The sequence below is a fragment of the Pituophis catenifer genome, unplaced genomic scaffold (assembly GCF_029215685.1).
Source record: "Pituophis catenifer annectens isolate HBS135680 unplaced genomic scaffold, rPitCat1.0.hap2 SCAF_8, whole genome shotgun sequence".
Lineage (NCBI taxonomy): Eukaryota > Metazoa > Chordata > Lepidosauria > Squamata > Colubridae > Pituophis > Pituophis catenifer.
Window position 1 is genome coordinate 54839877 of NW_027256888.1, and position 26373 is coordinate 54866249.

Here is a 26373-nt window from a genome sequence, read left to right on the forward strand (position 1 = left end):
TGTTTTAGAAAATACACTTTTCCCAAAACGTTTCCACAATTGTGGGCCACTACTGTATGTATACATAACTTTGTGTAGCTTTCAAAACCAAATCTTGACTATAACATGGTTGATGGCAAAGTGCTTATTAAGAAGTTAATGATAATTTTTTATATAGAGTGGATCACCATCTTCTTTGGAATTCTGGGCCTCAGCACACTAAGACCATGCTATAAATACAATTTGGAGCAAGAACAGCAGCCATATCTTTTTTTCATCTTGCATGGAAATCTGAAGAAAAAAAAAAAAACCACCATGGCTGCTTTTGTCAATAGCCGAAAAGTGCTGTGCTTGTACAGTTTCTAAAGCACTACTTTTGAATCATTTTTGACATATGCAGACTACATATTTTAAAAGCAGTGCTCCCTAAAATCAGCATGTTAAGTGTGCTACTAGAGGAGCAAACATATTGGACAAAGTATATACCAACATTAAACATGGCTATAAAGTTATACAATTACCACATTTAGGACAATCAGATGTCATTGCTTTTAGCACCAGCATACAACCCTCTTAGGAGACAGGCTCTGCCTATAATGAAGACAGTGAACTCTTGGCCCGAAGATGCTTCCCAACAACTTCAGGATTGTTTTGAGAACACAAATTGGGACACCTTTTACCACCCTGACCTAGAGGAGCACACTGCAGCTGTTCTGTGCTATATCAAACACTGCACAGATACTATCACTGTGGATAAATGTATTAGGATCTATCCCAATCAGAAGTCCTGGATGACGAAGGAAGTCCAGCGCCTCTTGCATGACAGGACCAAGGCCTTTAGGTCTGGTGACGGGGCAAGATACAGTGTTGCCAGAGCTAGTCTGAAGAAAGGTATTCGGAAGGCCAAAGACTGATTATAAGAGGAAGATTGAGGATCATTTTTATAGTAATAACATAGGCAGGTGTGGCGAGGGAGCCAACAAATTACCAACCATCAACTGACCAATGTCATCTCTGCTGAGGGGGATGCTTGGTTGACAGAGGAGCCATTTTGTCATTTTGCTCGCTTTGAAGTGGAGACATCAGAGACACCTAAAATACAGCCACCAGCCCATTGTAGACCCCACCTCATTGTGGAGGAATAGGAGGTGAGAATCATTCTGAGGGCTGTGGACCCTAGAAAGGCTGCTGGTCCTGACGGTATATCTGGCCAAGTGCTTAAAGACTGCTGATCAATTGGTTGGAGTCTTTACCAGGATCTTCAATCGGTCTTTATCCCAGTCCACTATTCCATCTTGTTTGAAGGCTTCCACCATTGTTCTGCTGCCAAAGAAGTTCCCTATCAATAACGTCAATGATTACAGACCAGTGACACTCCTATTATCATGAAGTGCTTTGAGAAATTGGTCTGCCGGCACATCATTTCTGGTCTTCCGCATACATTTGATAAACACCAGTTTGCATACAGAAGAAATTGATCTACAGAGGATACTATAGCCATCACTCTTCATACTGCTCTGACTCATTTAGAACAGCGGGAGGACTATGTGAGGATGCTTTCTGTAGATTTTAGCTCTGCATTTAACACAATACTTCCATGTAGACTAGTGTCTAAACTTATGGATCTTGGGCTTTCTTATTCAATCTGCCTTTGGATCTGGGGCACTCACATTGCAGCACTGGTCAAAAGGGCCCAGCAGAGATTATACTACCTGAGACTTCTCAGGAAACAACAATGAAAAACTGCTGGTGACCTTCTACCGCTGCACCATAGACGGTATTTTACCACTTGTTTGGTTTGCCAATTGCACAGTGGCAGATAGGACAACACTCCAGAGGTTAACATCAGAGGATCTTTGGTTGCCCTCTCCCCTCTTTGGAAGAGCTTTATAGCTCCCACTGCCTTAAGAAAGTTCTAAACATTCTTAAAGATCCATCCCATCATGGGCACCCTTTTTTGGAACTATTACCATCTGGCAGACAGTACAGGATAATAAAAACAAGGACAAATAGGCTGAAAAACAGCTTCTATCCCAAGGCAATAACTATATTGAATTCTACTGTATAGTGCAAAATCAATGCAAAATTGGGTTTTCAATTCAATTGTATAGAATGTAAAGGATGTGTGTTTGTGTTTCTATAGTTATAATGAACACTGAAGATGGCATTTAATTTTGTTGTACGAGATGCAATGACAATAAAGTAAACTAACCTAAACAAAAACCTACAATGAAGTAAAGGATATTTAAACTTGTATCAAGATTGTAATAATAATAGCTATAGTTCATCCTCAATAAAACTGATTACCACGCACACAATAGTAGGAGGTAAATACACATTTACTTCATAATCAGAAATTGAATCACATGACCTGTGCATTTTACTGGGCATTTTACAATAAATCTGTGTTGTAATGAACATTTGGAACATACCAATTTTTAAATAAATTCTTAGGAATACAAGATCTTTGTTATTGTCGTCCTTAATTAAATTAAAATGGTTTGAAAAACAGATCATAGCTAATGATACTTTTACACTGTTTTCTTTAATTCAAAGGTTTAACTGACAACCATTGGCTGCTCTTTTGTCCAGAACTGTACACAAATTATTTCCAGATGACACAGTCGTGATCCAACATAGTGTTGCTTTTTTAGTCCAACTGGAACTCTCCCAGACTGGGGCATTAATATAGATCTTAGTATCTAAAGCTATAATCGGTACCAGATAGCTTAAAGGTGATTCTACTTGGGAGATCATCAAGCAGTTTGGAAATATTACCCAAAACAGCACAGATGCCTGTGGAATAAGGTAATGGAAATCAGGTTGTCTGTTTGAACTATTAGAAGGGCAATTGAAACACACACAGTTCTGAGTTTATTTATCTCTTCTTTTTTCTAGTATGATTGTACTCAAAGGACATAGAATCCCTGTGATGCCCTCGGCTAACACAAAACTGTATGCTCATAGTTTCCTCATGCAGGCATGATTAATCAAGATTCTCTGATGTGTAAGAAACTACAATCCTTTTCACAATTTCATGGAATAGCTGAGAATGAGGCAACAAGCATCATTCTACTCTCCTTCATGTTTGGGGTAGAGTAATTTAGATAGCTAATTAGGCATCATTTAGTTACATCTTTCTAATGAAAGGATCCAATTCAAGAGTTGAAAATAATAGCTGTTTCTCAGTGAGGCAGTGTTATTGGAAACGAGCAGAAATAGGCTTCTACTTGAATGCTGGATCCAAGCAGAACTTGCTTTTTCCTCAGAATGTATTAAAGCTATTAATGTGTAAGCATACATTTTAAGTGTTTCTTATATGTTGTTACTTTTGTGTGTGGTGCTTGGGTAATTATGAGGGGCCAAGGCTCCTGAGCTTTCCCTGCATAGAAACTAGAACCAGAAATAGAGACCAAAGAATTGCTGCATAATATACTGTTGTAGTAAATGTTTATACTGTGGCAGCCACAGTCCATTACAGCCCATCCTCGACTTATGACTTTTAGTGACCATTTGAAGTTACAATGGCACTGAAAAAAATGACTTATGACCGTTTTTCACACAACTGTTGCAGCATCCCCGTGGTCACGTGATCAAAATTCAGATGGTTGGCAACTGACTCATATTTATGACAATTGCAGTGTCCTAGGATCATATGATCAGCTTTGGCAACCTGACAAAACAAAGCCAATAGGGAAGCCAGATTCACTTAACAGCTGTGTTACTAACTTAACAACTGCACTGATACAGAATGACAGTGTTGGAAGGGACCTTGGATTGGACCTTCTAGTCCAATCCCCTGCACAAGCAGGAGACCCTATATCATGGGAAATGGCTGTCCAATTTTTTCTTAAAACCTCCAGTGATGGAGCATCCAAAACTTCTAAAGGCAAGCTGTTTCGCTGATTAATTGTTCTCACTGTTAAGAAATTCCTCCTTAGTTCCTTGATTGGTTTCCATCCATCGCTTCTTGTCCACCTTCTGGTGCTTTGGGGAATAGTTTGGCCCCTTCTTCTTTGTGGCAGCCCCTCAAATATTAGAACATTACTATTAGGTCATCCCTAACCCTTCTTTTCATTAGACTAGACATACCCAAATCCTGGTACTGTTCTTCATATGTTTTAACCACCCATTATCTTTGTTGCTCTTCTCTGCACTGGTTCCAGAATCTCAACATCTTTTTATATTGTGATGACCAAAAACTGGATGCAGTATTCCAAATGTGGCCTTACCAAGGCATTATAAAGTATTACTATTTCATGTGGTCTTGATTCTATCCCTCTGTTAATGCAGCTTATGATTGCATTGGCTTTTTTGGTGGCTACAGCACACAGCTGGCTCATATTTAAGGGATTGTCCACTCAGATTCTAAGATCCCTCTTGCAGTTACTGCTATTAAGCCAGGTTCCACCTATATTGTATCTGTACATTTGGTTTTTCTTGCCTGGCTGTAACACGTTTCTCACCATTGAATTTCATTTGTTAGCTAGTCCCCAGTGTTCAAGTCTGTCAAGGTCCTTCTGGATCTTGAGCCTATCGTCTGAGATGCTGGCTATTCCCTGGCACTCCAGGAACTTTGAAATATTTGGTTCAATGGTTCTGAGATCATGTCTGCCATCTCCTTCAGAACTCTGTGATGTAATCCATCTGGTTCTGGTGATTTGAACTCATCTAGAGTGGACAGGCGTTCTCTTACCATTTTCTTGACTATTTTAATTTGTATTCCTAGTCTGTCTTTTACGGTTGTATTTTTGGTAGGTTGGGCTATTTTTTTTCTTTTGCGTGAAGAGAGCTGCAAAGAATGAATTAAGCAGCTTTGCTTTTTCCCTAATGCCTATTACTTTCTTGCCATCTTCTCTCATTAGTGAACTGTGTCTTTGACTTTTTTCTTGTTTTTTGTATGTTGAAACTTTTATTATTATTTTTTACATTTGTTACAAGTCTTAGTTCATTCTGAGCCTTAGCTTTCTTGACTTCATCTTTGCAGATTTGGCTATAGGCTAGTATTCTTTCTTAGTTATGTATCCCTCTTTCCATTTTGTACTTACCCTTTTTGTCTTTCACTTTATCAGTGAGTTCTTTATGCAACCATGCTTAGATTTCTTACTTACTTTTTCAGTGGTATTGTGGTGGACTGGGCTTTTATAATCACATTTTTCAGTGTTTCCCAATCTTCTTGAATTGTTTCTTTAAGATTTTCATCCATGGGATCCTTCCCAATCTCTAGGTTGGTTGAACCAATTCTTTTAAAGTCTAGGGCATTAGTCTGATTTGGTTGTGTTGCTTGTGTCTACTTTCTATTGAATTCCAATATAACATGGTAACTCTCCCACAAAGTGCCTGCAAGTTCAACCCCTTCTATCATTTCATCTCTGTAAGAATTGTCCAGTATAGCTGAGCCCCTAGTACCCCTCTCTACCTTTTGGATGACAAAGTTATCAGCTAGACTCATAAGAAACTTGTTTGATCTCCCACTTGATGCAGGGTTTGTTTCCCAGTAGATGTCAGGGTAGTCAAAGTCCACCATTACTACTGTGGTGTGTTTCATGCATTACGGATTAGCAAAAAAGTTCATCCACTTTGTCTGCTTGGTTGGGTGGCCTATAGTATACACCTATGTCATTCATAGCTAATCCAGTTTTGTTTGTAAAAGTCCCAAAGATTGGTCAGCCCGCCCCTCATTTTTAGTTTAAAGCCTTTGAATAAATTGAACCAGTCATTTTCCAAATACGTTCTCTGTTCTTGTGAAGTCCATCCCTTTCCAGAATCCTTTCATGCAGTGGTATAGGAATTCAAAGTACTCTTAGTGGCACTATCCCTTAAACCAGTGGTTTATTTCTAATATCCTTTGTTCCCTTGATCTTTTGTTGAAAGTCCAGATCAAAACAACCCCACAGCTATGAAAGGTCATAAAATGGGGCAAAATTCATTTTATAGCTGTCTCACTTAGCAATAGAAATTTTTGGCTCAATTTGGTTGTACGCCAAGGATATATAATGTAAACAAATTTGGACCTTGCTTTCATTGTTAGGACTTACATAATTTTGGTACTGCTGGGGATCACTAAAATAAATCTGTTCTTCTACCTTGCCAGATATACACATTTTACTAAGTCATAAATAGAGGAAAATTTCTTACTTTTCCCAATTTGTCAAATTGAGATAATTTTTCCATGACCATTTTCTACTTTTGCTTTTCTAGAAGTACATTATTAGCATAACAACTGTCCTACAATGGACCAGAGATCGTAATTACCATTGCCACTGGTTAATTTTCACAATCTAAACAGGGCATTCTTGGCCATTGCCATGTGAGGAAGCATTTAAAATCTTCTAAAAGGCAGGAAGATAATGCTGTCCTAGAACAATGAAGGTGCAATTCATTGAGAATAGTGAATAGATGACTAGTGATTCTGATTTTCATTTATATTATTGAAACAGCAAACATTCAAAAAGGCTGTGGATGGTTTCAAGTTTCTAATATGTATCTGTGTGAGGCTAACTTTATTGTGGTTGATTCACATACCATACTAAATCATTGTGCAGTTTCTTTGATTTGGCTTATCATAGGTTGCTCCAGTCATCAGTGTTTTTTTCACTTTTTTCTGTTGTGTGAACAGAGATACTTCAAAAACCTTTGCCCTGTTCAGACATAGCAACATAAATTGTACAATTGGCAATCAGGGAAAGCAGAACAGAGCATACTCATTGTATATCATTATCCGCCCATGGTGTCCAATTGAGGGTTTATTTTAATTCCATAGAGTTAAGAACTCTGGGAAAATCTCTACAACCACTTTTTGCTCCATGTGGTTCAGAAGCCTGGAAAATTGGGATTCTATGTTACTTCCATAGCTAGACAGAAGTGATGCTGTTTGGTTGCCACTTGCTTTCTTTATAAAGAGGGTAGGACAATGCCAAAGAATAGGAACATATCCACTTCACTGTCCTTATACCTGAACATAGCTAATCCAGTTTTGTTTGTAAAAGAACCTTCTCCACCCACAATAAATTATAGACCCACAATGAGTTACTGATATATCAGTACAGTCAATCTTCTGGCTCTCAAATTGGATGTCTACTCAGAAGTTCTACTCCTATAAAAAAACATAGCTCCCAATGAGGGGTTTTAACTGCCACAGCAGAAGTGACTTGCCCTTACTGTGCATTTTAAAGAAGTGTTCAGTATCGGTCCCTATTGGTTACAGACGGTGTCAATCCCCATGCCTGACTGCCAAGACCGCCATTAGGAGAATGAAGTATATTACAAAAGCAGGAATTCAGATATGTAGAAGACAAAAGAGTGATGTAAAAGAGCATCTTGAACATAATATATTGTGTGTGAATCTCTGCCTAAAGAAAGATGCATAATCAGATTAGTCTGATTTATATCAAAGCACAAGAAATTACTATGATCACACCATTTTAATTTGTGTATATTTATACAACTTATAAAAATTATGTACTTAAAGACAATAACATAAAGGCCAAACAGTAATTTTGTATTTATTCAAAAGGTTTAAACATACAGAAGCAAGCTCCTAATTATTAATGCATCATTATGCATAGATGTTGCTGTTTTATACTGTAGTGCTGGCTGCTTTTTTTCATCCAGTAATAATAGGACACAACCACCAAGAACTTCTCCTGCACAAGTGCTAAAGTTCTTGATATAATGTGCTCTTCAGCTCTATGAGCTTTGAAACATTACTCTGAAAACCCTGGCATTATAACTGCTACCTAACAAGTTAGTCATCTGCCAGATAAAATTGCACCCTTCCTTCTTTCTTTCTCCCCTCTATCAAAAATGTCACATCTTTAATAGACAATTAAAAGTGCATTAAATGTAGAATGGTTTAAATTCCGAAAGGTTTCTAAAAGTCAGTGAAAATACCACCCTGTGATTAGATTTTTGCATTATTGATTATAAAGTATATTTTATTTTAAGATTTTGATATTGCAAGCTTTTAGTCCTTTTTCAGTTTTGTTCTGTGCAACAGAATGGTTATACACTGCAATGCAATATTATTCTTGAAATACACACTGCAGTAAATTAAAACTATTTTACATTTATATAAATACAGTGTTCTTGCTGTATAATTTCAGTCATTGCCACAAAATCATTACACTCAATCAACACAATTATTTTCACATTTTGAAGTTGTTTATCTTATTTTGCAGGAGACAAATATCTATTTTCCTTCTAAAATATAATGTACTCCTGATACCTTCCTTTCATTTGAAGTTCATTTTAATGATTTCTAAGCAATAATCAATGGTTTCATGAACAGGTGATTAAAGAATTTATTATAATCTGCATACTTTTCCTTCAAAGATAGCTATTTTGCATAAAGTTATAAATTGTTTTAAAACTAATTTAGTGTTTTATTCATGACAGTTCCAAGATTTATGAATTGTACCACAATTAAATGCAATAAGGTACAAAAAATAAGAATAACCAGACAACTGACATCTACCAGTGGATTTAAAAAAAGAAAATAATATGGCTTTAATATTTTAATCAAGCAAAGTTACTTGGAGATAGAAAAATATTTAGTAACTTTGCTAATAAAAAAACAGCTGCATCATTTACCACAAACCTGGATAATTTAAAATTCCAATTTCAATAAGTTTTTTTTTAAAAAAAACTTAATAAAAAGGATATTTAATATAAACGATCATGTTGCATGCTATATATTTTTATCACTGTAGAAATTCAGTTTCATATTGCTGTGCAGTCCAGAGAGTTGATAAAGGATTTTGATTTTCAAAACTGCAAATATATTTATTAAATTGCATTCATTTCAGCTGCAATTAAGTTCAGCTAGTATTGTCAGGATTCAACCCAATATATGGCTGTGTAATGTATATCTTGGTTCTTCTGTTTCCATAGATTCTCATTTAGAAAACAGTATGGCTCAAAAAGGTCAAGTTGAATTGAATTCAGTTCTGCTTTTCTACCACTGGAATTAACAATACTGGCAGATCAGCAGATCAGATTTTCCCTTCCCCTATAAAGCTGGTTCAGATGGGTGAGGAGGATCCTTAGAGAGATTTGGGGATGCACAGGGAAACTGGTTTGAAAAATCCACCTATGGTTTTGTTTAAATTTTACGGATGCAAGATGGAAATGCAAATACCTGTTCAAGTTTCAAAAACTTCATGAATGACTAGGATCCAAGGAATTACTTGGGCTTCTATGTATGCTCCATAACTGTTTTTGAAATAGTGCTTTTAAAAAATAGTTTGTACATTAGATTTGCTGTTAATTGCAGCAGGTTCCAAGGAACATATCCAAACTTTAAGCACACCTAAAAAAAACCTTTGGACCCCAGATTTGGTTATTAATTACATGGTGTTAAGCATGGTTACTAAGAAGTAATTAGTAATTCCACTGGGACTTATTCTCAAATAATTGTACATAGGATTTCAACCTAAAAGATCCTTTATTTTTCTCAAAGAAGTTATCTAGACTTTGTTTTAGACGAAGATACCTGACAATTATTGTATGTAATATCAATTATTGTAGGTTGTTTTTAATAATTATGCTACATATTTAAATTATTCATATGATATATAGTAATGATCATCACAAGAAAGACACCGTTGCCGTAACATAGTTTAGTTTTGAGAGAGATCCAGATTTTGAAAATTGTCTATTTTAGGGCTCATTTTAAGAGTAGTTAAATCGCAATCCTATACACAGTTACTGAGTTATTGACTTGCCTAAAAATAAATAGCGTTAAATAGCCCCTATTCTTATTATCATTCCAAATGTGTCTAGGATGTGGGATAATTTTTATATGCTCAGATTTGTGGGCCACACTTTTGGCAATATACATTGATCCCAGTTTTCAAAGGAAGGAAAAACAAAATTCTTTAACCACAATTTTGACATAAAATTAAACAACCCCCAAATGAGCAGATCACTATACTCTATAGGGTTTTGTACTGTTAATGAGACTTTGCTTGGAGGGCAATGTGTTTGAGAGTGTCTTGTTTAGATTTGCCTTTGTGTAGGATCATGACCTTCAGAGTGAATAGATTGGGGAGCAGAATCTCATTTGATCCCGAGATGAAAAAAAAAAACCTGGGCACAATTCACCATATAGCTGACTTAAGCAGGCTCCACTGAAATAGGAACCAAATTATCTGCACAACTTTACTAGCTTTAATGGAACATGTAGAAAACCATGTCTTGATGGAGTCTGTCCATGTTAATGTTTATCTTAGATAAAATGTGTATAAAGCTGCAAACACAGCAAGAGGCTTGAAGCAGACTCATTGTGCTCAAAGGATGTAAAAAGTAGTAGACAAATGCTGAGGAAGTTGGATGGAAAAAGAACAACTGGAAACAATTATGGGTGGTTATTTACAACAGACATTGTGAGATAGATATGATGCTAAAAAGGCACAGCTTTCCCTTTCTTAAATACACTGTAAACGGTTCATTATGCATGCAGAACAATTCACTTTACAAAAAAGAAAAAGAAAAAAAACCCTTGTGTTTAGACAAAAATGAGTAATTAAATAGTCTCCAGCAAAATAGAATTCTTCCAAAAATACTTTCCCATTCATCCTATTAACCATTAAAGATTTTAGGTCTCATTTACAAAAGTTCCTTATACCATTTGTTTCAGGTCCTTCAATTTATACATACAGCATTGTACAGTACAGCAAAAGACTGCAAAAAATTATTGGTAAAGCCAGCACAATATACTATAAATTGAAACTGAGGCATTTGTTTTAACATCTTATCCTTTCAAGTTAAATAATAAATGAACACTTAACACAGTGTAGATCATCTATGATGGATAACATGGGATAACAAATGCCGCAAGTGAATATACCAAGATTATTCCACACCAAAATGTTCCATTATCTATGTTACATATCCAGGAATTTGATTTGTTTTTACGTATGTGTGTGTGTTTGTGTATAGTACAAGAATTAATGCCCCATATTGACTTTATTTATGTGCAAACCAATGGTAAGCTTTTTAAAAGTTCATAATAGTTCTTAAACCCTTTTAAAACAAGCAAACAATACCAGAAACTACATGACATAATTAAAATGTTCTTCTGTTAATATATCAAAATCAAGGAGTTATTTGACTAGATATGGCTTTTCATCCAGAGGAACAGGAATATTTATTTTCTTTCTTTTCTTTTCTTTTTTTTTTTAAATGCTGGGAGTATTTGGGGTGGTCTGGTGTTCATAAACATCTTGGCTATTTTGTCTTACCAAGTTCATATAAGATGCTTGTTTTCCATTCTCCAAACCTTCATATTGTCTTTAGACTACTGAGACACTGTTGAACGATTTTGAATAGCACACTTTAAATGTGGCTTCTTGGCTCCTTCATGGGTGTGGAATAGCGCAGGGGAACTTAAGGCAAAGTTTTCTTTTTTTCCATTAAGACATGTTCTGTCACTTCCTGTGGAAGTAGAGGGGTTTGGCATTCCCAGATTCCACTTTGGGTAACTGGTCACTGATGATTTCTACCAACATGGCTGGAAACTCCACTTTGAGAGCTTGAGACTCTCGGAAGGTGTAGAAGCAAAATTCCAGCAAATCGCTAACAAGCTGAAATGGAATGGAAGAAAAAAAAGTCAGGAATGGTGAGCATTAAAGGATGTTGAAAATAGTTTGTAATACTGAACAAGCAATGTAGTACAGTAGTACAAAAGATGAAACTTTACGGCTGTGCAAAGGCTTTGAAAAAAGATGTGGTGAAACACCTGAAAGCACATCGGAGGCACCTTTCTTTGAACCCTGAAGTCTGTTCTTTTTCCAGAATTGCATATTTGTTAGAGGGCTGCTTGTGAATCTTTATACCTGCATGAATTTGCACAGCATTCTCACATGTGAAAACAACCAAAAGCAGTTTTCAAAGCAGCAACACAAACCTTGACAAAAACCAGCTGTTTTAATGATTTGAAAATGGCTGCTTTGTATTTGCTCCAGCCTTTTGCGAACCACCTCTTTTAAAGCCTTGTAATGTTATTTCAAAATCTCTGTAAAAAGTAGCTGTGAACTGAAACAAATTACTTCTGCTTCAGTTTCACTGAAAGAAACTAGCATATAATTTACTCTGGTTTGTAACAAACATCTTGGTTTTTCAATCATGAACTGGAAGTCGAGCAGAAGGAGAAAATGGAATTCTTTAAACAGAGTGTTGGTGCCACTTTACAAACACTATTTTTCTTCCTAAATAAAAATGGCAAATTTTGCCACATCCATTTTCCTTCCGAGTGTGCATTTTTCATGTACAAAGTAAATGACATAAACCTGTGAAACTGCCTCAAATTATCCTAAGGTTATACTATTTACTTATAGACTCATTTTTTATACAAACATTGAAGGCAAGATTTAGAAAACTGATTAAACTACATCTAGTTTACAACCATTTCCTTTATTCTCAGGAGCTTCTGTTTGTTCTAAATAATGTTTCTCTTTCATTGGCCTTTTACTAATTGAATCACACAAAAAGTACCGTAATAGAAAATCCATGAAAAATACACACAGTACTATAAGCTGTTCTAAATTATGTACACTTTGCTAACAATACTGAGCATGCCTCATTTCCATTAGTTTTATCTCCTATAACCTTGTTACAACATTTAGAAAATAAGTTTGAACTTTCAGTCAGATATGCAGGGCTCCCCAAGGCTTTTTTGGATTATGGGCACAGTTGGAATCCTCATCATCAATTGCTGCTAGGAAGGAGGTGTACCCACATACTAAATGAGCTTTTGTGTTGGTTAGTCACAAAGCACCTATTTTAGTTAGGCGGAGAGAATTCCTAAAGCCAGAAGCACCAAAAATAAAACTGGTTTTTGAACCATCAAACTCTGGGTCCCTCAGTTGATTTCTTTGTATTAACCCAGATTCCTGGCTTCCTTTAAAGCTGCATTGCCATACATTCTTCTGCAAACTTATATTTTTTTCTATCTTGGACATATAATATTTTCCCTATTGCTAGATTTTATTACACAAATTTATCTCTCCAAGGTACTTTGCTATAACTACTTGGTTCAAGGCCGGATTTCTGGTGATGAAAGAAGACCAGCATAGAAGCAACTTATGGAAAAAGAAAAAAAAAGTAAGGAAAGAAGGTGAAAGGAATGTTAAAAAAAAATAAGGAGGGTGCCAAAAAAATAGAAATGTGCCATGAAAAGAATGGATGCTGGGCACATGGAAGACATTTGTGAAGGAAGAAATAAGAAGGATCATGCAAACAGACAGCACATATTCTGTTTGTACAAGAGTCTGAGTTGTGGGCAAAATTGATGTACTGTATGCAGTTAAAAATGTTTTTAACTCAAATCAGTTCCAGACAGCCATGTCATGCTAACACGAAAAAAAAAAACAGTTAATAGATGGTTGACCATTTTTTTCCCCTTGGTCCTGGCAAAGAAAAGCAAAACAGCTGCTTTGGTCATTCTAATTACCCTGCTTCCAATCCAGGCAATTGAAGATTGTAGTAAAACAAATAACAAGATGATGGAGGCATACAGCATATCTCCATTTACTGTCTCTTTCTTGATCAACTACAAGAAGCAAGTAGACCAACTTCAAACAGCATAAACCTTTGAATTTAATGGACGGGGTCAAAAATCTGATATTATGATCTGAGATTAGAATCCAATCTCTGGCTAAAGAGAAAGATGTCCAGTGAATTCTGTCACTCAGGGATGCTGCCTTAGGAGCTATGGATTGTGTTCCAAATATAGCAGAATAGTTATATATACTTACTGTAACAAATTCGTTAATGGCACTGACTTCCAGGTTTATAATAATTAGTTATAATTATGTAACTTTCATTACAAGGAATGAAGGATCATTCAGAAGGTAGCAGCATAGAAAATTTATTCAAGCCTATTCTATACTATACACAAGTATTTGGTCAACACTAAATTGATACCCAATAAATGTCAATGGAATTCAGGAGCGATTGGACTTGAGCTCTTGTATGAATGCAAGAACTCTAAACTGAAGTCCCCCTCCCCAGCTCTGCCTGTTCTTCTTCTAACATAACTTTATATTTTAGAGATAAGTTTCCATATATTTCACAATTTATTATTTAATTAGAAATTTGTGAAAAATTGTTGGAATTATTTGTGTTTTGAAAGGCTAGTTTTTTTATTTTAAAAAATACAATTCCTTCCTAATCATTTTTATAACTATTGAAAAATCCCACAATGATATAACTACATTTCTCCAAGAGGGCAAACTCAACCTAGCTGGCCTGAAAAGTAATTGTTGAAATCTCTGTCTCCACTTCTCACAGAGTAGTGAATTATTATCACCATCTGACCTAGTTTGTGAAATGGAAATAAGCTTCTCACAGCAATATGTATTCAAATCACATAATGCTTCTAATAGCACCTTATTAAAATTTTATTTCTTTATTTAACTAAGAATGTACTATTGTCTGAATTTAATTTTTGTTTTTATCAGCTAGTTTTTTTGTAAAAAAGTGAGATTTTTAAAAAACTGAGGGATCAAGAAGGAATTCGCAGAATACGAATAATTTTTCCAATTCTCTATCAACATAAATTATAATTAGCTTAACTGAATTGCATAACAGTAACAATGGTTTTGACTATTTGCAGTAATTCAACAAGCTTAAAGTTAAATAGTAATCATTGTAATGGTTTATCTTGTCATTAATGTCTTTTTAAAAGGTCATACTTATGAGGAAATCCTATTAGGCTTGATTCTAAATCGAAAGCTAAATTCTGCTTTCTAAATCAGGGATCATACCTTAAAGATAAGAAGCTAGGGAAAAAGTTGCTATGAAAGAGAGTTATGACATTTTATCTGCTTGTGAGTTTTCTGAATGGCTATTGTGTGACACACAATTTTGTGCAACAAGTAAGACTATTCTTAGCTTCTTATAATCATGAAAGGAATTTGACTGGATTATCTATTAAACTACCCAAAATTATTTTAACAAAGCTCCCTGACAGTTCTGATTCCTAACTTCTGGGCTGGTACACTGCAATTCTAATCCTAACCAAAAGATTGTGATTTTGGGTCTCGAAATTTGGTATTTGATATATATTTGCATGGGCATATTTCATCAGTGCCAGCATATACTAATCAGGCATCAACCAAACTCTCTCACTGCAACTTTGTTTTTGTTATTCGTGTCTTATTTTGGGAGAGAATCTTCCACAAAAAAATCCCCAAAAAATCAAAACAACTACTCCCCCAACCTATAATCCTTTCTCCTCTGAACAGAAAAAGAAACTAATTCTTTAAAATTTATTTTATTTGTATATCTTTTATGCCAGTTTATTGATACAAACTGTCAACAAAGATATTGAATTTCAAAATTAATTAAGCTTGACTTGCTGTATCATAAAAAATGTAGTAGAGGCTTTCACTGTACCATCACAGTGCCATCTTGGTATGGGGAAGCTTTGCAAGCTTCTACGGTATGTGCAAATGTACAGATATGAAATAGTTCTCCCAAGGTTTTTATAACAGAGTTTCCCAAACTTTCCAGCCTTGGGACCAACGGGGAGGTGGAGAGGGGATGACAAGTGTGAGCGAGCAGCTCCATTTGCACAAGTGGCAGACCTATGTGGAAATGGAACATGCGCATCCATGCTTACCCGCTGCTTGTGCAAGTGAGATGCGTGTGCATGCACATTCGCCACATTCACAGCCCAATTCCGGAGGGCTCAATGCGCAGTAGTGGGCTGTGGCCTGGGGAGTTAGAAACTACATCAGTTTAAATTTGACTCCATCAGTGATATTACTTTGTATCTGAAGTCAAAGTGTTCAGGGTTTTTTTATTTTTTTAGAAAATAGGGTGTCTATATATAAATGTGCTGGTGTTTTACAATTTTAATCAGCCTACCTTTTTTTTTCAGGATCTTTTTCCTTAGCTTGGCATTTTTTGGCATTCACATATGTTTCCCATGAGAAGAACACCAACTAAAATAACTAATGTAAAATTTTCCTGTTGTTGTTACTGCCTAAATTACAAATTATTTTAATACAAATAATAATAATAATAATAATAATAATAATAATAATAATAATAATAATTTATACTTTGCTATTGTATTTAAAGTAGCTCAGTTCCTTCTCTGCACAATTTAGTCACCAAGGGCATTTTTTTTTGTACATGACCTTTGGATTATTCTACTCAGTTTATTAAATGATGTGATTGTAGGGAACCACTGGAGGCACTATAATAACATATTACTTTTTGAAATATGTATCTTAAACCAAATTGATAGAAAAGGATTTTATATAATTTTCTCAAAGATATTTGCAATCTCAGAAGACCAGTCTTCTCGTTTTCAAAATTATTCTGTAACACAAGTATTTTGAAGAGGTGAAACTTTCAATCAGTGATTTTTCTATCTCCAAGTTGAGATGAGGTAGAATGTTTGCTTATTTGCCTTATTAAATCAATTGATATAGCCACCTCTCATACAAACAAGTGACTAGGCCGTGTTCAACATAGCTAAAACAGTTAAGAAACACATTAAAAACTATAAAACTAAGCTAAAACTCTTTTGTTATATAACCAGAGTAATGTTGAAAATGAGAAAAGTGACCTTCTGAGATTGGAAAGATAGATAGATAGATGATAGATAGATAGATAGATAGATAGATAGATAGATAGATAGATAGATGATAGATAGAAGATAGATAGAATAATAAGCCCTTTTGTTATAAATATATTTAAATAGGGTATTACCACAAAGGAAACTACTTGTAAGGGCATTATCTACTCATTCCAAGGAGTTACAGTAATACACCTACAGGAGCTATGATTTTTTCCTAGAGCAGTGATGGCGAACCTTTTAGCCACTGAGTGCCCAAACTGCGTCCGCACGTGCCCAAACTGAAAAGTGCACATGCTTGAACACGTGTGTGTGCGGACATGCGTGCATGCGCAGCAGAGACCCAAAGACCAGCTGGCTGGCGGAAGGCGGAGCATCCCAACACCGGCAACGTGGCAAGAGGTAAGACCTTTTTCTTTTGTGAGCTTCTGTTTCATCGTTTGCAGGGAAACAGAAGTTCACGAAAGAAATGCCATGGAAATCTGACCTGGGTCGACAACATGTGTGCGAGCAGAGGGCGCCCTGTGTGCCACCTTTGGCACGCGTACCATAGTTTCACCATCATGGTCCTAGAGGCTTCTTAAAACCAGTCCAAATATGCATAAAAATGGAAATATTCTAATTACTAAAGTACATGACAATGTATTATTGACATGGATTATAATATTAAACATGATGCACATCCATACATCACCCCAAGTCTCAACCAGCCTCCTACAGAATCTATGTTTATATATATTTGGATAGATTGAATTAAACAAAGCATTAATTGAAAACAGTGAATCTGAAATTCTATTAGGTTTAATCCAAAAATGCTAATCTGGTTTGCAGAGCAAGATAATGTTGAACCACCACAACAAAAAGCAACGATTTCCCTCCTCAAAGAAAATGCAACTCTCTAAAGAATGAGCTGTTACTGCAGTACTAATAATACTTTTAACTCCCACCAAGATTTTTCAGTGTTTTAATTAACAGCACATTACTCAACAAATAATTCCATATGTATGTTCTGTAAACAAACCTCAGGCTTTCATACAGATCTGACCTGAAATGCACCATACTGTATTGCATCTTCATAAATAAGCCAGTTAAGTACAAAGAGGCGTATTTATATGCAACCTCTCGCACAACAAGGCCAAAGTTTCTGAGTGGTATATTAAAAGTGTATTTCACTGCATCTAAGCTAGTAAGAATGGAGCAGAGATTTTCTATATTTTTTTACTGAGAGATTTTAATAGCTTTTAAAAGATATTTGCAAATATCATCACATAACTGGCAGTTCAACAAAAGTGCTAAATAGTAACTCCTATTGGAAAATTAAAAAAACATAATTTAAATGATTTTAGTATTATAGTCATGTGGCAGACTCATTATGTTCAAAGCTGTTTATAAAACCTTGGAACACTGAAGACGCTGTTTCACAAGTTACTACACTCAGCAAAGACTCTAAAAAGATTATGGTGTACAGAAACAAACATAGATTCTATATTAAGAAAATCAATGGGCAACTTGTTTCAGTACATGCCACGCTTTTTTAAGAATTTAGAAACATGTCACATTTTAATGAAATTCTAAACAAAGGACTTCAACTGATTTTCAGTGACTTGTAAGGTTAATTCTGAGAATGCGTTTGTGAATTGTCCTCATCCACACACCCATGAGAGACTGCCTGACAGCATCCAATGACCCAAAGTAATTTTCTGTATTTTTGGCTGTAGAACTTTAATCTTGAGACTTATTTACTCTCCTGTTTTCCTTGTAGATCAGAAACAGAAGTGAAATAACTAATATGGTTGAAATCCAAAACTTATTTTCTATCTTCCATAATGTTTAGTAAGGGAAATGGGAGCATTCTTTGTTTTGATTGGTAACTATATATTCTTCCTTCACTTTATTGGTTATTGCCAAAAAACCTAGTGAAATAGAGGTAAAGAAAAGAGATATGAAAATATTATGCTTTGCTAATTTTTTTCATAACAAAGATTTTGCCATATAATGCACAGGTACGGAATATGTGGTACCTTGCTCAACAGTGGTGACTGTGAGAGGGATTTTGGGAGTCCTAGTGGACAATCACTTAAATATGAGCCAGCAGTGTGCTGCAGCTGCCAAAAAAGCCAACACAGTTCTAGGTTGCATAAACAGAGGGATAGAAACAAGATCACATGAAGTGTTAATATCACTTTATATTGCCTTGGTAAAGCCACACTTGGAATACTGCATCCAGTTTTGGTCGCCATGATGTAAAAAAGATGTTGAGACTTTAGAAAGAGTGCAGAGAAGAGCAACAAAGATGATTAGGCGACTCGAGGATAAAACATATGAAGAACAGCTGCAGGAACTGGGTATGTCTAGTTTAATGAAGAGAAGGACTAGGGGAGACATGATAGCAGTGTTCCAATATCTCAAAGAAGAGGGAGTCAAACTATTCTCCAAAGCACCTGAAGATAGAACAAGAAGCAATGGGTGGAAACTAATCAAGGAGAGAAGCAATTTAGAACTAAGCAGAAATTTCCTGACAGTAAGAACAATTAATCAGTGGAACAACTTGCCTCCAGAAGTTGTGAATGCTCTAACACCGGAAGTTTTTAAGAAGAGATTGGATAACCATTTGTCTGAAGTGGTGTAGGGTTTCCTGCCTAAGCAGGGGGTTGAACTAGAAGACCTCCAAGGTCCTTTCCAACTCTGTTATTCTATTCTATTCTGCCAATGAAGCTATTACTGTGGTACTAACAGGGCCAGATTTTCCTATAGGCTAACTAGGCTTCAGCCTAGGGCCTCAAGATCAAGAGGGGCCTACATTCAAATTGTTAACAAAATTAAAATTACACTTTCACTATAGGTGAAAGGGCCTCATAAGTGGAATAGCCTAGGGCCTCTTTTCATCTAAATCCGGCCCTGGGTACTAATTTCATATAACATCGGTTAGTATCATGATACCTTTTCTACTTACATCATGAATAGAGTCCAGGAGCTTTGTCAGTTGATAAAATCGCTGCCAACTTTGCCCAGAATTGTTTGGATGTTTAGTTACCATTTTTCTAAGTTCTTTAATGTAATTTGCCCTCATTTCTTCAAACGCAGCTTGGCTCTTGAGGCCATCCTTGGGAACTACAACAAAAGAAAGTAAAACGTGCATTATTCAACCTTTTGTCAAATGTAGAAGAAAACTTGATTGTTGCAAGTAAGGCCAATTCTTAATGATCGGACTCAAAATTTGGTATAATGCAGTTTCCATATTTCTTGTGCATTTTGTAGGTTGGTAACTGTATAAGCCCGGGATGGTGAACCTATGGCACACGTGCCGTAGCCATATCGGCTCAGCTCCGGCACTCACGTGTGCGCCGGCCAACTGATTTTCGGGCTTCCTTGTCCCACCAGAAGTAGGGAAACAGGCGGTTTCCTTCCTCCGGAGGGCCTAGGGGGGTGGGGGGGCGTGGGTGGGAAAGGCCCTTTTTTCTCTCTCCCCAGGCTCCAGAACCTTTCTAGGTGGGACCGGAAGTTGGCAAACAGGACGTTTCCGGTCTCCAGAGGGCCTCAGAGTGGGGAAGGCCATTTTTGCCCTACCCAGATTCCTAGAAAGGCTCTGGAGCCTTGGGAGAGAGAAAAACAAGCCTATTGGGCCACTGTGTGCCAGGAGCAAGGAGAGTGTGTGGGGGGGTGTCGTGAGCGCATCCCCGAATCGGGGCACATAGAATTAAGGGTGTGGGCATGCGCACGTGTGACACCCCCCCTGCACTCCCCCCGCTCCTGGCACGAGATGGCAAAAAGGTTAGCCATCACTGGTATAAGCCCTTTAATTTGTGCAAACAATTTTTTTTAACTTAAACATGAGTCTCAGCCAACATCCAAAATCAATTTTGAAACAATACAGGTTAAATTGAATATTTTATTTGACCAAGTTTGATGGTCACACAGGGAATGTGTCTCTGGTGCAGAAGCTCTCAGTGCACATGATAAGCAACAGAATAATGATGATAATAATAATAATAGTAATACCATTAAGAAGGGGAGTAAAGATGATAAGAAGAAGGATAAATATGTGGAAATGAGTACCTAGTACAGGATTTGGAAATGATATCAGAAACTACTTAATATAAAGTATTAAGAAGTATAATAACAGTATATTATTGAGAATAATATTCTGAAACCAAGATTTCATATATTTTTTGTGTGAACCTCAGTAGTATAAAAACTCTGAAAATCAATCATCCTTTTGGTGAATTTACAAAAAATAGTTTGGAACTAGGAAAAGTAGAATGATGGAGAAGATACATTCTTGCTTGATCCAAAATAGCTTATCTTATATAAAAAGCCAATTGCAATGTTCTTAAAGTTAGACAGGCAATCTAGAATCACCCAGATATTTTTAGATTACTTCCAGTTTCATGAGGACAATCACTGAGATTGTCTCCATGGTGTTATTAGAGACTTCCAAACAAACCCTCATATGAATTTTATATGAGCTTATCAATACTGTGCAACATAATTTCAATAAGAGAATATATTTTTCTGATGTTCAATTACACAAACTACTTCCCTCCTGTAAACCTGGATTCTTATTTCTAATTCAACATTCTTCTATCATTATCAGCTTCAAACAAAACTCCATATATAGATGGTGCTACAGTTTCATATAATTTGCAACTTCACTGAATTCATTCATCATGTAAAATGATCTATAGCAGGGTGTCAAACTCGCATCATCACGGTGGTGTCATGTGATGTATCAGGACTTCCCCCCCCTTCACTAAACCGGGCGTAGCCAGCGCATGACGCATCTGGCCCCACGGGCCATGAGTTTGACAGCCCTGATCTAAAGAGAGAAAACTAGTATGAAAAAAATAAGCAAATATTATAGCATGGGAATTTTACTTTTGTTCACTACTTAGTGCTGGAGTGTGACATCTAAAATCCCATACCCTTTCTCATTTTTAATTCCATATTATGAATACCCCCTGTGTTTGTTTGTTTATTTTTAAAGAAAAGCTGAATTTTTAAAATAGTATTCTACAATGATAATGACATTAAAAGAGAGATTCAGAAGCTCAACAGCTGTTCCAAAAGAGCAATAATGTTCTAAATATTTATCTAAATAATTTAGCATCTGGAGGCAAGCAAATAGCTGGTTGGGGACCTGTTGTTAGATCATTTCAGTTTTGGAGAGGATGCTAATGGTGGTAAATGGCACTTTATACATTTAACAGGAATCTATATGGACCAATCTTTGGGAAGGGGTGGAGAGAACAGAAGTAACAGCTTCCACTGATACTTTTCTGAAGGAAAGGGTAGGGTATATATAAGGAAACACTTTTGTATTTACAAGCATTCTATAGATCTTGATGAGGGTATGAACTTGCTTTTGTATAAGTCCCTAGGCAAGAATGACAGGATTCTTGCCTTTTTAATGAGTCTAGGTTCTGATTTCTGTTTATTCTACTATTCTGCTGTCGCAATTGGTTTTGGACAATGGGAATAATTTAATTATAGAAGATGCAGGAAGGCAACTTGCTCCTATGCAGTCTCTGAGATCAACGTTGCTTCCAGCAATGGTTCCACCATTTTTGATGTGTCAGTAAGGAGAGCTGTACAATAATTACCTTGTTCTCTATCAACCTCACAAAAAGTCATAAAAAAAGTTGGGCTATCATATCATTCCCTGGCCTTTTGTCTCTTTTTTGCTCAACCAAGTGTTCTTGCTCTCCAATATATTGTAACTAAGTTGTCATTCTTTTACTGTTGACCTATAGAATGCATTGAAATTTCGCTACGACACTATTCATCATTTTATTTCATTACTCAAAATGGTTTTCATGAAAAAATTGGTTTGTATATATATAATATAATATAGGTCTTTGGTTATTCGGGTTCTCTCCCACATAAAATTGGAGGTTTCTTGGCAACGTTTCGACGAAGTCTCATTCGTCATCTTCAGGCTGGTGTTCTCGGCTTCGTGCTTCTAGGAGCAATGTGTGTGATCGCAGCTGTTTCTTCCTTTTAACTGCCAGTGGGGGTGTGAACTGATTGGGTGGTAGCTTGGCTGTGTTCTGATTGGGCGGAGGTGTGTTCTTATTGGTTGGGGGTTTGGCTGTGCTCTGATTGGATGGATGTGTGTTCTGTTTAGATGGGGGCTTGGTTGTGCTCGGGTTAGTCTGAGTAGCAGGGGGATTTGAGCTGGTGAGCTGTGTTGCTGTTGTTTGGCTTCGTGTTCGTGGCCGTGTCACCTCTTCATGGTGGGTGTCAGTCTGCTTCATGTATGGATTGGAGGGGTTTAAAGTGGCTAATGATGCAGCTGTGGTCTGGCTTCTGGTCCGGATGGTCTGGTCCATCCAATCAGAGCACAGCCAAACCCCCAATCAATCAGAACACACCTCCGCCCAATCAGAACACAGCCAAGCAACCACCCAATCAGTTCACACCCCCACTGGCAGTTAAAAGGAAGAAACAGCTGCGATCACACACATTTCTCCTAGAAGCACGAAGCCGAGAACACCAGCCTGAAGATGACAAATGAGACTTCGTCGAAACGTTGCCAAGAAACCTCCAATTTTACGCGGGAGAGAACCCGAATAACCAAAGACCTACATACAAACACCCATGAAAACCTCAGAAAACAAATAATATACATATATATATATACACGTTTATATATATATATATATATATATATATATATATATATATATATATATATATATATATATACATACATATATAAACCAAAGACCTACATATATATACATACATACATATATATATATACACACACACACACACACACACACACATACATATATATATATATATACACATACATACATACATACATACATACATACATACATAGACATTTTTTCAGACATTTTCGGTCTTTTTGGACCTCATTGGCCAGCCACACCCATATTTGTCTCCCATAAGTCTCAGAATAAACAACACAAAATGTGTGACAGGCCTGAAAGTGATGATTGGAGATATCATCCCGCTATGGCCATTTAACAACTTTATCTACATAGGAGAAAAAATCCTGACTACAAAAATATCATACATTTGAGCCTATGAATTAAAAAGAATAAATATTTGACCTTTACAGGGAGGAGTCATAAAATATGGGTGTGGCTGGCCGATGAGGTCCAAAAAGACCGAAATAGTGCTATCCCAGTCTCCCATAAGTCTCAGAATAAACATATATATATATATGTTTTCTGAGGTTTTGACTTTAAAAAGACCAGAACTATCGCCAAAACTGAACACTTTAACAACAGAATAATCAGAGAAGCCATCGAGATAGAAAAACGTCCACACAGCATGAATAAACGAGATGATACCTCCCGCCTACCAGCCATTTGGAAACCCGCCCTTATTGACAAACGAGTCCCTAACACAAAGAATGACATCAGATCCACACTCATGAGAGCCACACAGGAGGTAACCACCACACATCCACGCAGAAAGCAGACTCAAACCCACACTGATGATGAGGCATGACCGCGGACCAGAAGCCAGACCACAGCTGCATCATTAGCCCCTTTAAACCCCTCCAATCCATACATGAAGCAGACTCACACCCACCATGAAGAGGTAGCATGGCCACAAACACGAAGCCAAACAACAGCAACACAGCTCACCAGCTCAAATCCCCCTGCTACTCAGACTAACCCGAGCACAACCAAGCCCCCACCTAAACAGAACACACACCCAGCCAAGCAGAGCACAGCCAACCCCCCATCCAATCAGAGCACAGCCAAACCCCCAACCAATCAGAACACACCTCCACCCAATCAGAACACAGCCAAGCTCCCACCTAATCAGTTCACACCCCCACTGGCAGTTAAAAGGAAGAAACAGCTGCGATCACACACATTGCTCCTAGAAGCACGAAGCCGAAGACACCAGCCTGAAGATGACGAATGAGACTTCGTCGAAACGTTGCCAAGAAACCTCCAATTTTACGCGGGAGAAAACCCGAATAACCAAAGACCTACATATATATATATATATATATATATATATATATATATATATATATATATATATATATATGCACATATATATGATACACACACACAATTAAAGTTCAAACCATTTGTACACACACACAAACAAAACTGCATCAAATTCTGTGCTTTTTAAAAATCAAATGGATCTATTGAATATCCAAATGGTATCATACTTCAGTAATATATCTCTAATTATTTCACTATTTATATATAACCAACTAAATGTGATTAAAGAAGGATATTTTCCCCTTTCTACTTGTCCATTGATGGTTCAGTCAGCAGAGAGATACATATAAGTTTTAGGTTTAAACAATCGGACATTAAATATACAACTCATTTTATAAATATGTCTATTTTCTTTATACAATTTAGATAAAATTGGCACAAAATAAGAGTGGAATGATATTGTGTATATTCTTCTAAAGACAAATCTGTAAATTATTACACTAGCAGCCACAGAATTAAATATGTAAAAACTGATAATCAGAAACACAATCGAAATCTACATTTTGGGATGTAAGCCCACTGGCTTTCATTTTGATCATTAAATTTGGCATTTAGCTATCTTTTCTTTTCTGTAGGCTGGAAAAAAACAAAAAATAAAAAATGATTAAGATATAATGAGTGGTTTCTTCTATGCTAATTGAAAGAAATTTCCTTCCTGTGGCTACTATTCAAGTTTTTAAACAGTTTCCAGAATCTGGTCACATGATTAAACAACAACCAATTAAAACAAGCAGTTGTTAAGAAAATAAAGTGATCATAAGTTCAAATCATATGGTCATTAAGCAAATTACAGAGTTGTAAGTGCAAACCCACTCTCCCAAATTTCAAGATCCATCTCACCCTGGGCACCCTTTTTTTTTTTGAACTATTACCATCTGGCAAATGGTACAGGACAATAAAAACAAGAACAAGTAGGCTGAAAAACAGTTTCTACCCAGAGCATTAATTATATTGAATTTTACTGTATGGTGCAATATTAATGCAATATCAGGCGTTTTCACTTCAATTGTATAGAACTGTGATGGCAAACCTGTGGCACGCGGAGCCATATTAGTGGGCACGCCAGCTCAGCTCTGGGGCACATGTGTGTGCCGGCCAGCTGATTTTCGGGCCTTCTGGGCCCACCAGAAGTAGGGAAACAGGCTGTTTCCTGCCTCTGGAGGGCCTGGGGGTAGGGTGGGGAAGGCCCGTTTTTCTTTCTTACCTGGCTCCAGATCCTCTCTATGCATCTGGGAAGGGTGAAAACAGCCTTTCCCACTCCCTTGGAGGCTAAAAGGGCCCATTTCCCGACTCCCGGCGGGACAGGAAGTGACGTTTTTTCCTGTCCCCAGCCTCCAGAGACTCCTAGAGAGGCTCCTAGAAACTCCTAGAGAGGCTCCAAGAGACTCCTAGAGAGGTTCTGGAGGCTGGGAACAGCAAAAAATGTCACTTCCTGTCTCACCGAGAGTTGGGAAATGTGCCCTTTCAGCCTCCGTAGGGCCTCCAAGGCAGTGGGAAATGCTTTTTTGCCCTTCCCAGATGCATAGAGAGGATCTGGAACCAGGTAAGAAAGAAAAATCTGGCCTACCAGGCTATCATGTGCCAAGAGCGGGGGTGGGTGGGGTTGCGTGCGCATGTGCATGGGCATGTGCGCGCGCGACCTTCCCCCGCCCCCCCTCTCCTGGCACGCGATGGCAAAAAGGTTAGCCATCACTGGTATAGAATGTGAAGGACATGTGTTTTTCTTTTATTTTTTATGTATAATGTACACTAAAGATGGCATTTAACTTCATCGTATAAGGTGCAATGACAATAAAGTAA

At 36.9% G+C, this 26373-nt stretch overlaps 1 protein-coding gene across 3 annotated transcripts in view; it reads right to left on the minus strand.

Moving 5' to 3' along the window:
• Window positions 1–7384: 7384 nt before the first annotated feature.
• NR3C2 (nuclear receptor subfamily 3 group C member 2) overlaps window positions 7385–26373 on the minus strand; it is a 169978-nt gene continuing 150989 nt past the window's right edge. For all 3 annotated transcript variants that reach the window (XM_070949069.1, XM_070949067.1, XM_070949068.1), the window contains exons 8-9: window positions 19524–19681; window positions 7385–11564 (exon numbers count right to left, since the gene is read on the minus strand). In XM_070949069.1, coding sequence (XP_070805170.1) covers window positions 11409–11564; window positions 19524–19681 — 314 coding nt within the window. In that variant the 3' untranslated portion in view covers window positions 7385–11408. The remainder of the gene's footprint in view (window positions 11565–19523; window positions 19682–26373) is intronic.